General features: G+C 46.8%; 2 protein-coding genes across 2 annotated transcripts; one reads left to right on the top strand and one right to left on the bottom strand.

Moving 5' to 3' along the window:
* The first annotated feature begins 3,560 nt into the window (after nucleotides 1-3,560).
* Nucleotides 3,561-4,317, top strand: LOC142473545 (histone H3). The gene has a single exon (XM_075580704.1). The coding sequence runs from the start codon at nucleotides 3,587-3,589 to the stop codon at nucleotides 3,995-3,997; it is 411 nt and encodes a 136-aa protein (XP_075436819.1). The 5' UTR covers nucleotides 3,561-3,586; the 3' UTR covers nucleotides 3,998-4,317.
* A 146-nt stretch (nucleotides 4,318-4,463) lies between these two features.
* On the bottom strand, nucleotides 4,464-5,204 carry LOC142473544 (histone H1-like). Its single transcript, XM_075580703.1, has one exon. It carries the CDS (start codon nucleotides 5,183-5,185, stop codon nucleotides 4,529-4,531), a length of 657 nt encoding a protein of 218 aa, XP_075436818.1. The 5' UTR covers nucleotides 5,186-5,204; the 3' UTR covers nucleotides 4,464-4,528.
* Nucleotides 5,205-10,885: the final 5,681 nt, after the last annotated feature.

The following is a 10,885-nucleotide window of genomic DNA, read 5'->3' as shown; positions in this document are numbered from 1 at the left end:
CTTTAAGGTACAGATGATTACATTATTATGACAATATTTGGGGGGCATTTGTGGCTTGGTATTGCTGTTGGTTGTTTTAATTTCAATTTCTTATGTGGATGTGATTGTTTATTTTTTTCCTGCTTAATGCTAATAAAATGTTTGCGATTGGTGTTCGTTTGTAGTTAATGTTGTGTTATATTAGCTAATGCATTTTATGGTTATTTCAGATATTGTTTGAATTTATTTCTTTGTCTTTTAATGTTTACATTCATTAATGTTGTAGTAATTCATTGGTTTGATTGGTTAATGCTACTATTCATTTTGAGCTGGTTTAGGAATTAATTGGTTTCATTGGTTAATGGTTTAATTAATTCATTGTTCATGTTGTTTATTGCTTGTATTCATTGGCTTAGCTGGCTACTGTTTTTATTTACTTTATTTAGGTATGCTAATGCAGTGTTTAATAATGGGCAAATAATCTTTTATCCATATCTGGATAATAGTTATTTTGCACATTACTGTACTGTATGGGTTTGGGCGGAGAGTCGTGTATTGATGTTTGTTAAATCTTTTTTTTAATATACATGTGTTTCATAGTGTAGATGTGCAGGTGGTCTCCGGAGCTGACCCGCGTTGGTTTTATGTCCGGTGACCCCCTGCTTCCTGAGATACAGGCATCTTTATGGGGTGCCGGTATCCCCTGCAGTTTCAAGCTTCCACGTCACGTGACCGGGACATTTAAATGCTGCAGGGGATACCGGCACCCCATCACGAGGCCTGTATCTCCTGAAGTAGGGGGTCCTCGGACCTGAAACCAATGCGGTTCAGCTCCGGAGACCCCCTGCTCATGTACACTATTATTAAAATGATTTTAATTAGTGTACGATCGCTTGTGTAACAGCCTTGCATGGAGATGGCATATCACCATGCAAATGTTACATGCAGCTTTTTTTTCTATCAGCTAGTGTATGGGAAGTTTAAGAATGCTAGCAGGGGGGAAAAAAGCAACAAGCAACACGTACGCTGTGGGTGTTTTGAGCACATACGTTAAAAAATGGGCTCAAGGCCTTAGTGAATCGCGTCCCCGGCCTCACTTTTTAACGGACATGCTATTTTTTAACATTAGAACACAAACCCATTGAGCTTAGTGCATAGCCCCCATACAATACAATGAGGCTGGAGCTTTTCAGGCTTTTCATTCTCTCCCTTCATTTACATTTCACAAAACAATCTAACAGCTGTTTAGATTACAGATATTCAAAGACATACTAAAATATGTTTTAGAAATAAAAACTATATTTTAAACATGATGGAAGTTATACGATATGTAGCAAGCTGTGCAAAAAAATTCAGTATAATAAGGCAGAACTATGCTTATAGGAGATCATGTTAATATGGATATTAAGTTAAAGGTGACACTGTATGCTTATATGTGTGTTTATTTCCCAGAATCCATAGCTGCAGTGGAAACATGGTATAACACAAGATAATGGTGATATGCCAGGTTACAGACAATATACTATATACAATATTTCCTCTACAGAGGAGAGTAGAAAGATATGCAGATTGATACATTGAATCAAACACTGAATGTTTTCAATTTAGAGAGATACCTTCCCCCTGAGATTATTATTGTAGATTGGTTGCAACATATATCACTGTTACACTAGTTTGTAAGAGTAGCTAATGATAGCAATTGTATAGGAGATAGTTACTTAGTAGGATTGGTTAGTGGAGATTGTGACACATTTGAGCACTAAGTAGTTATTTGCATAGAAAATTATCACACTAGTGTTATTAACTTGGTCGCTTGAGCACCTGTTTAGGTAAAAGTAATCACCATGTTGGTTTAGGCACATAATAATAATAATAATAATAATAATAATAATAATAATAATAATAATAATAATAATAATAATAATAATAATAATAATAATAATAATAATAATAATAATGATGTTATTGTTGTTGTTGTTATTATTATTATTATTATTATTATTATTATTATTATTATTATTATTATTATTATTATTATTATTATTATTATATGGTAGATTTCATTCACTGAGGTTGTCACAAACAACGTATTAATTTTATTTTACTTATTTCTGTGGGGAAAAAAATTATGGTCTCCAAAAAATTAGAGTATTGAATGTATTGATTCCAATACATATGTAATGCATTTTATCTATAAATAATAAAATAACAAAACAGCATTGGATACGTTATAGATAATATATTAATTAGAGGAGGTGAACTATTGGAAAAAAACAACTGTTTTTCTCTTCACCACTTAAAGTAAAGATTGGTAGGTTCATGTGTAATGTTTGTTCATAGTAATAGTGTGACAAGTATTAAAAGTGAAGGCTTATTAAGAATGGGATATTGAGTGCAGCTTTGGGGAAAATATCTCTTCAATTTGTAGTTACAAATAACTAACTGACTTATTCAGGATACATAAGAAATCTATAGTTTAAAAAAGAATGAACAGTATGAGAAGATACATTAATTAATAAAAAAAAAACATATTGAAACAATGGAAATATATCCTTATCCAGATCTGCCTAAATGGTGACATAGTTTGACAAGCATTGGAAAAAAGATGCAAAAATACAGCAACAATTAATGCATAATTAAATTGTCATCTTACATGCTAATATTGTATCTGAAAAATAAAAAAACAAGTCTTGATATAGTTCAGCTTCTGTTTAAATGTATTAGATAGTGTGTATTTACATTGGTAATTTTAATATTTCATATGCAGTGATATAGTTCAATAAATAAGGAATGAGGATACGTTTAATAGATATCTTTAAATACAGGCCCCTGTTCAGTCTAGTTATATTACTCTAACATCAGATGTTCATCTTTATTTAGAAAATACACAATACATTATGGAATATTTAATTTGTGCTTAAACTATAACACATTGTGTATACACATATACAGACTTGGTATTTTAATTAAAAGCAAACTACTGTGACTGGAGCATTAGAGGGAAGCCAAAGAGCCCCGTTAGGAGCTGATCAGATCACACAGAGCAGTGACAGCGAGAAGACATTTAGGGAAGCCCCATTTATAGCGCAGCACTGCCACCGTGTGGTGCTCTGGGAACTGCAGGCATTAAGGAAACGAGCCGCGCGGTTCCGCCTCTTTGTGTCTCTGTGTTCGGGTTTATAATAATAACACAATGTGAACATTAGAAGAAGAGGAACCAAGAAAGTCCCATTGAAGCAATGATCTGGGAAAGAAAACCCCTCATATTACATTTCACCGATTAAAGAGCATTTGAATACTTGGTATAAGTACATGTTCCATGTCAGAGAGCTCTGTGCTGTATCTGTGCAAACACTAATGTTATCACATTAAATCTTTTTAATTGTCCCACTTACAAGCACTAAATATATAATAACTTTATTAGGACGATATCGGTCTGAGGCGGGATTTTTGAACATCGCAACGGCTTTCACAGAACCAATCAAAGCGAAGGGCGGGACCAAAGCAGCCAATCACAGCGATCTGCAGTCCATAAATACAAGCGCTTCAGCGTTTTTTTTCTTTATTAGTTCCTGACCGGAGACGCGCACTGACACAGCAGCACAGGATGGCCCGGACCAAGCAGACCGCCCGGAAATCCACCGGAGGGAAGGCTCCCCGTAAGCAGCTAGCGACCAAGGCTGCCAGAAAGAGCGCACCGGCCACCGGCGGAGTGAAGAAGCCTCACCGCTACCGGCCCGGTACTGTGGCTCTCAGGGAGATCCGACGCTACCAGAAGTCCACCGAGCTGCTCATCCGCAAGCTGCCCTTCCAGCGCCTGGTCCGGGAGATCGCCCAGGACTTCAAGACTGACCTGCGCTTCCAGAGCTCGGCTGTCATGGCTCTGCAGGAGGCCAGCGAGGCTTATCTGGTGGGGCTCTTCGAAGACACCAACCTGTGCGCTATCCACGCCAAGAGGGTCACCATCATGCCCAAGGACATCCAGCTGGCCCGCAGGATCAGAGGGGAGAGAGCTTAGGCCGGCTGCACCCTGACTTCATTTACACCCCAAAAACAAAGGCTCTTTTAAGAGCCACCACATTTTCAATGAAATTGCCTGATCAATATTAACACACGGATACTGATCTCAATATAGAGAATTAAAGAAGTGTGTTATCCTTGTATCAACATATGTACTTGATGTGTGACAATATAGATAAACGCAAATTCAATATTTGTATTCATTGTCATGTGATATATTGACTTGCATGCATAGTCACCATTTCATACTGTATATGGGTGCATGTAAAGACAAACCTGTAAATGTCCCCCCTCCCATGTGCCACTGGTGATTATATTGAAGTGTTAGGGAATAGCGTGTGCTTCATGCTTTCAATGTGATGTAAACACAATTATTTTATAACATGGTGTGGCAGTGTAACACAAACCCCTGCATGGGATAAGTTGGAGAAACATTCCCAGTTACACATTATGTGCACAGCTCTCTATGTGGGGTTGTGGTGGCTCTTAAAAGAGCCTTTGTGTTTGTAAGAGGCTGAAGTTCTCGGTCTCACTTCTTAGGAGCTGCCGCCCTCTTGGGCTTTGCTGCTTTGGGTTTGGCTGCCTTGGCCTTAGCTGGACTCTTAGCAGTTTTTGGCTTCGCAGCCTTTTTAGCCGCCGGGCTCTTCACAGCCTTCCTGGGCTTGGCAGCTTTAGACTTCTTCGGGCTTTTTGCTGGCTTCTTGGCGGCCGAGGGTTTCTTGACCTTTTTGGGGCTTTTCTTCACTCCCGCCGGAGCCTTTTTGGGTTTCTTGGGGGACTTGGCGGGTTTCTTTGCCACTGGCTTCTTGGGTTTCCCCACATCCTTTTTCTTGGCCGCCTTCTCCTTGCTCTCCAGCTGCTTCTTATTCAGCTTGAACGATCCGGAGGCTCCGCTCCCTTTCAGCTGGATCAGGGTTTCCTTGCTCACCAAGCCCTTGAGAGCCAGCTTCAGGCGGCTGTTATTCTTCTCCACATCGTAGCCTCCTGCAGCCAGAGCCTTCTTCAGAGCGGACAGGGAGACCCCGCTGCGCTCCTTAGAGGCGGACACAGCTCTCACTATCAGATCGGACACGCTGGGACCGGACTTTGCTGGGCGGCTTTTCGAGGCTCCGGCCGCTTTCTTCGGCTGCTTCTTCTTGGCGGCGCTTTCAGCTGGAGGAGGAGGAGCAGGAGCGGTCTCGGCCATTGCAGCTGCAGGTAAAATCCCCCTGACCGTTCTGTTCTGACTGACAGATTAAATCTGTCAGTGGTGATATTGGATACCGAGGCTTGAGCCTCATTACTCCAAGTTCTCTTGTTGAGTGTATTGTCGCACTCTTTAGGAAGCTTCTTGATCTGTGTTACTTGCCACAGTTGAGTTGGTTTCACAGGTTCAGCGCTGTGATGGGTCGTGGGTAGCGGTCAAATGGGTTTGCAGAGATCGCAGCAAGCTTCTTGATCAGCGGGTTTGAGTTCTGGTCCAGTTCCTTGTAGAATTTCTTGTTGAGCTTCTTTAGATGTTCATCTAACATCTCGATACCCAGTTCCCTATGAAGGTCTGCTATTCTTGTAGGAAGTGGAGCGTTGGACGCAATCCGCAGCGCCTTGTTCTGTAATTTTTGGAGAGATGATCTTTGATGTTGGTGGCAACCACTCCACACCGGGGAGGCGTATGTCATTGTGGGTCTAATGATCGCCTTGATCACATTGGCTTTGCTCTTGATGGGCATGGTCCTTGTCTTCAGCAGAGGGTACAGTGCTGCCAGCTTGGTTGTTGCCTTCTGTTGAATCTTCTCAATGTGGTTTCTCCAGCATAGTTTGCTATCTAGGATTACACCTAGGTAAGAGCTGTTTGGCTCCCATTTGACAGCCTCTCCGTTGAGGGTGATTGGCGGGTGTGCCTTGATCCTCTTTTTGGTAAACAGTGTAGCTGTAGTCTTGCTGGAGTTCAGTCCTACTTGCCAGTCGCTGTACCATGTTGATAGCATGTCTAGTGCTTTCTGGATGTTCTTAGCTACTTCTTTCTCTCTGAAGGACTGGGAGATGACTGCCACATCGTCTGCGTAGAGTGCCAGTTGAGTCTTGTGGAGGTCTGTGGGGATGTCATTCATGAAGAGGTTGAAAAGGAAAGGTCCCAGGACTGATCCCTGTGGCACGCCAGCGCGGATGGGGCGTGTTGTTGAGAGCTCTTCCTGCACAGCCACGTGGAATGTGCGCTCCCGCAAGTAGCTTGCAGTCAGCTTAATCAGGTAGTTTGGGAATTTCAGGTTGATCATTTTGTGCAGTAGTCCTTCATGCCAAACTCTGTCAAACGCTTTGGCCACGTCCAAGAAGACAACTCCAGTTGATTTGTGGATGTTGAATCCATGGCTTATTATGTCAACGACTCGCAGCAGCTGATGGTTGGTTGAGTGGTCCTTCCGGAATCCAAATTGCTCCTTTAGTAGAATGTTTTTACCAGAGGCAAAGTGGCGGAGGCGCGTAAGAATAACTTTCTCCAGGAGTTTCGACAGTCCAGAGAGCAGGCTTATCGGACGGTAGTTTGCAGGATCCCTCCGTGGTTTTCCAGGCTTTGGAAATACAATGACCTTGGCTTCCTTCCAGGATTGAGGAAAGTGCTGGAGCCGCATGCATGCATTGAAGATTTCTGTGAGGCATTCCATGGCTGCCGGCGGAAGCTTCTTGATGGCCAGGTTGGTAATTCCGTCACTTCCTGGTGCTTTGCCATTTGCCAGCTTTTCTGCAAGTTGCGTTATCTCAGTCCTGGTGCATCCTTCAAGGGTTTCTGCTTCGGTCTCTGGTAGGTGCTCGGTAAGATGCCTGTTAACTCCTTGCTCAACTTCCCGTGCTATTTTGCTGGCTTGGTTAGGCCTAAAAGTTGTCTCCAGTGTGTCAGCGAGAACCTCTGCCTTGTCCTTGTTGCTACATGCCAGGTGGGTCTGGCCCTGGATCGGTGGATTAGGCTCCTTCTTCCCGGTCAGGCGTCGGGTCATTCTCCAAACAGAGTTGTCGGATTCCTTCAGCTTGGCTGCTGCGGCCTCCCACCTCTCCCCCCGGTGTTGGCTGATTTGCTGTCGCAGTAGTCTGGCAAGTGAGTTGTACTTTACCAGAAGGTCAGGTGTGCGGAACTTCTGCCACTGGCGTCGGGCCCTGTTTTTCTCAGCAATCGCTTGCTTGATCCCGCTCGGTAGGTCGTAGATGGAGCAGCGTTTGGGCATCTGTTTCGGGACGCTATGCTCTATTGCATGTTGGACTGCGGTAGTAAAGGTGTTAACAGCATCATCAATGTCTCCGTTGGTGTCCAAGGGGCGGGGGTTTGTGATGTTGCTCAACTCTTCTTTGTACAGGCTCCAGTTCGCCCTGGTGAAGTTGTACCTGGGTGTTTGCTGGTGGGTTTCCATCTCGTCGCCAACAGTAATGGTAACTGGGTTGTGGTCTGAGGTCAGTTCCGCCAGGGTTTCCAACTGGACAGAATGTTTCACGTTCTTCAGTAAGACAATGTCCAGGACATCCGGTGTGTGGCTTGCAGTGCCTGGGTAGTGGGTGGGTTCTGTAGGGCCAGCCACTACAAAGTCACTCTCCTTTGAGTAAGCAAGAAGAGCTTGTCCTCTGGAGTTTGCTGTCCTTGAGTTCCAGCACCGGTGTTTGGCATTTAGGTCTCCCCCGATGATGGTTGGGACAGTGGAGTCCAGCAGAGCTTCCAAGTCTCCCAAATGTAGCTTCACCTTAGGGGGGCAGTAGGTGGCAATTAGTCGCAGTGGTCCTGTTGCAGTCTTTACCTGTACTCCAGTGGCTTCAATACTCCGGAGGGGTGGTAGTGCAATCTCATTATGGCTGACCCGTGTGTTAACAATCACAGCCGTCCCACCACCTCTGGCTCCTGTTGCCCGGTCGGTACGGTATACCCTGTGGTTCGCCAGGCTTAGTTTTTGGTTTCCTTGAAGGTGGGTCTCCGAGAGCAGAGCTGCGCATACATTCCTCGATTCCATCAGGTGAAGGAGTTCATCTGTCTTCTTGCTGATACCATTTGCATTCCACATCACGATGACAGAACTGCGTTTAGATGTTGCTGCCATGGTGGTTAGTTTCTGTGCTCCTGAGAAGGGCCGGGATGAGATTCGCTATCATTGTCACAATGGGGTGAATATCCATTCTCGCAATAGCGCTCGCTATTTTAAGGATGATCTCTAGCCAGTTTGTTGGGCTTGCGGTTCCACCTGCGGGGTCCGGGTTGGCCGCCTCAACGGGGTTGGTGGATGGTGTCCTGAGAGTTTCCGCGTAGGTCTGTCCGTCTGGGTTTTGCATCCTCTGGGTGGATGCCGTGCCTAGGTCTGGGATCAGGTGTTCTGTGGTCCTCTGTCTCTCCGGCGCCAGGCGGGGAAGCTGGTATTGAGTAGTGGGTGTCTTCCTTGGTGCCTGCTCCATCAGGTGGGGTGTCCGCTTTTCCCGTTCCTCTTGCTTTGCTTTTGTGAGGTACGGGCAACCACGGTAGCTTGCCGGGTGTGGGCCTTTGCAGTTTGCACATGTCGCCGGCTCCTTCTTCCTATCTCGTGGGCATTCCTTGGAGTTGTGGTTCTCTCCACAACACACACAGCGTGGCTTCTGGTGGCAGAATGCAGAGGTATGCCCGAGCCGTTGGCAGTTGAAACACATGGTTGGGCCTTTTCTGCCCTTTGGCGCTTCTGTGGTTACCACACAGCTACAGAGCTTGGTAATCTTGGTAAGATCTGCAGGCTGGCTCTCCGGGGTTTCTGCCAGTGTGACAATAAACAAAGGGAACTTCTTGGTCTTGTCCACCGGGGATGTCAATTGGGCTACGCTCTTGACTGGAAGTCCATGTTCCGCGAGGTCGTGGGAAATCTCCCCCACAGAGGCGTTTGCTGGTAAGCCGCGAATTACAAATTTCTGGGGCTTTAGGCGCGTCAGTGGGAAGGTGTAGTATTCTATGCCCTGCTTTGCAAAGCAGTCCGTCAAGCTCCGGTAGTCGTCCACAGTTGTGGTAGTGATCTTTGCGTGGTTCGCCCGTGGTTTAACTACAAACGGGGAAGTGCAGTGCTCGGTGAGGATGTCGACAAGGTCCTTGTGGGTCTTCATATTCCTAACCATTACCGGTGGTATGCGAATCTTTTTGGGTGGGAGTGCAGTCTCTTCATCGTTGCACCTGAGCCCTGAGCAGTCATCGGCATTAGCAAGTGGCTCGAAGCGGTTTGATGTTTTGATGCCTTGGTCTTCCTTGTGCTTCTGCATCTTTGTCTTTGCTACCGATGGAGGGGAAGAACCATTGGAGCTATCAGAGTTTGCTCGCCCTCTCTTCTTCACTAAAGTGTAGTCCATGTCTTCTGCAGCATCATGTATTGCAGTCTCCATAGGTGGCACATTTGCCTCTGCCATAATAAGGCGCAGACCAGAGCCACGCACCCGCACGGCGGCGGGCACACGGCACAAATCAGAGCCACACGCACGGCGGCAAGCACACTGCACAAATCAGAGCCACGCACACGGCGGCGAGCACACGGCACAAGTCAGAGCCACGCACCCGCACGGCGGCGAGCACACAGCCCAAATCAGAGCCACGCACCCGCACGGCGGCGAGCACACAGCCCAAATCAGAGCCACGCACCCGCACGGCGGCGGGCACACGGCCCAAATCAGAGCCACACACACGCACGGCGGTGAGCACACGGCCCAAAGCACGCAACGCAGGGAGCAAAAGCACACGGCGCAGGGGGGGGCACGGCACCAAGTTCAGGGGGGGCACAGCACAGAGCGCAGGGGGGGCACCGCACAGAGCGCAGGGGGGGCACAGCACAGAGCGCAGGGGGGGCACAGCACAGAGCGCAGGGGGGGCACAGCACAGAGCGTAGGGGGGAGCAGAGAGCACAGGGGGGAGCACAGAGCACAGGGGGGCACAGCACAGAGCACAGGGGGGCACAGCACAGAGTGCAGGGGGGCACAGCACAGAGCGCAGGGGGGCACAACACAGAGCGCAGGGGGGCACAGCACAGAGCACAGGGGGGCGCAGCACAGCGCACAGGGGGGGGCACTGAGCACTGGGGGGGGCACAGAGCACGGGGGGGGGCACAGAGCACAGGGGGGGGCACTGCACTAAACAGGGGGGGGCACAGCACTAGGCAGGGGGGGGGGGCAAGGCCGGGGGTCACAGCAAGTCGCAGCTCTGGGCTCAGTACTGCACACAGAACTAACCATACTGTGCAATAAAGCTATAAAGCAAAGCGATGGGCAATGACCCACGTGGCAGCAGCAGCTCTAACACACGTGGCAGCAGCGGCTCTCCCCCACGTGGCAGCGGCGGCTCTCCAAACGGGCCAGTCAATACATCCCCGACTGAAACTCTGGAAAGTGGTGTCGGCATTCGACTGACTCAGTAAAATCCCCCAACACACTGACAGAAAGTTATACTGGGGGCGGGGACCTGCCGGGACTTATATAGAGAGCCTGCTGCTCTGTGATTGGTTAGTTATCGGAGTGAGCTTCTTTCTCATTGGGTATAATCACTAAGCCCCGCCCCTGACTCGCATCCTCCCGGATCACAAACACTGCTCTGACTTTGTGTTTCTGAGGCTGCAAGAAAAGGGCATTTTATCCCCTAATTATTACTCACATCCCCCCTTCTTGCATGCAATTTATAAGGAATTATATTATCTTCACTGCTGTATCATTTTTCTGCTGGGAAAGTACAAACACAATTAGGAATAATGGGTGAAAGTTCGGCTCTGTAGCCCGGGATTTGCCAGATTTCATTCATATCTGTCTATTTCTGTCACTTTTACTTTGCTCAGACTAAATGTGCAACCTCCATCCTCATACAGTGACACTAAGGACATATTATTCTACAGTATCAGTTTAAAATAATGTGCATATAAATATATAAACATGGTCTGGGGAT

The sequence above is a fragment of the Ascaphus truei genome (assembly GCF_040206685.1).
Source record: "Ascaphus truei isolate aAscTru1 chromosome 12 unlocalized genomic scaffold, aAscTru1.hap1 SUPER_12_unloc_2, whole genome shotgun sequence".
Taxonomy (NCBI): Eukaryota; Metazoa; Chordata; class Amphibia; order Anura; family Ascaphidae; genus Ascaphus; species Ascaphus truei.
Note: the sequence above shows the minus strand (reverse complement) of the source record. Positions and strands in the feature narration are given on the sequence as shown.

Bases quoted from the DNA above. Each gene is read 5' to 3' on its own strand.
- LOC142473545 (XM_075580704.1), top strand. From the start codon at position 3,587: ATGGCCCGGACCAAGCAGACCGCCCGGAAATCCACCGGAGGGAAGGCT.
- LOC142473544 (XM_075580703.1), bottom strand. From the start codon at position 5,185: ATGGCCGAGACCGCTCCTGCTCCTCCTCCTCCAGCTGAAAGCGCCGCC.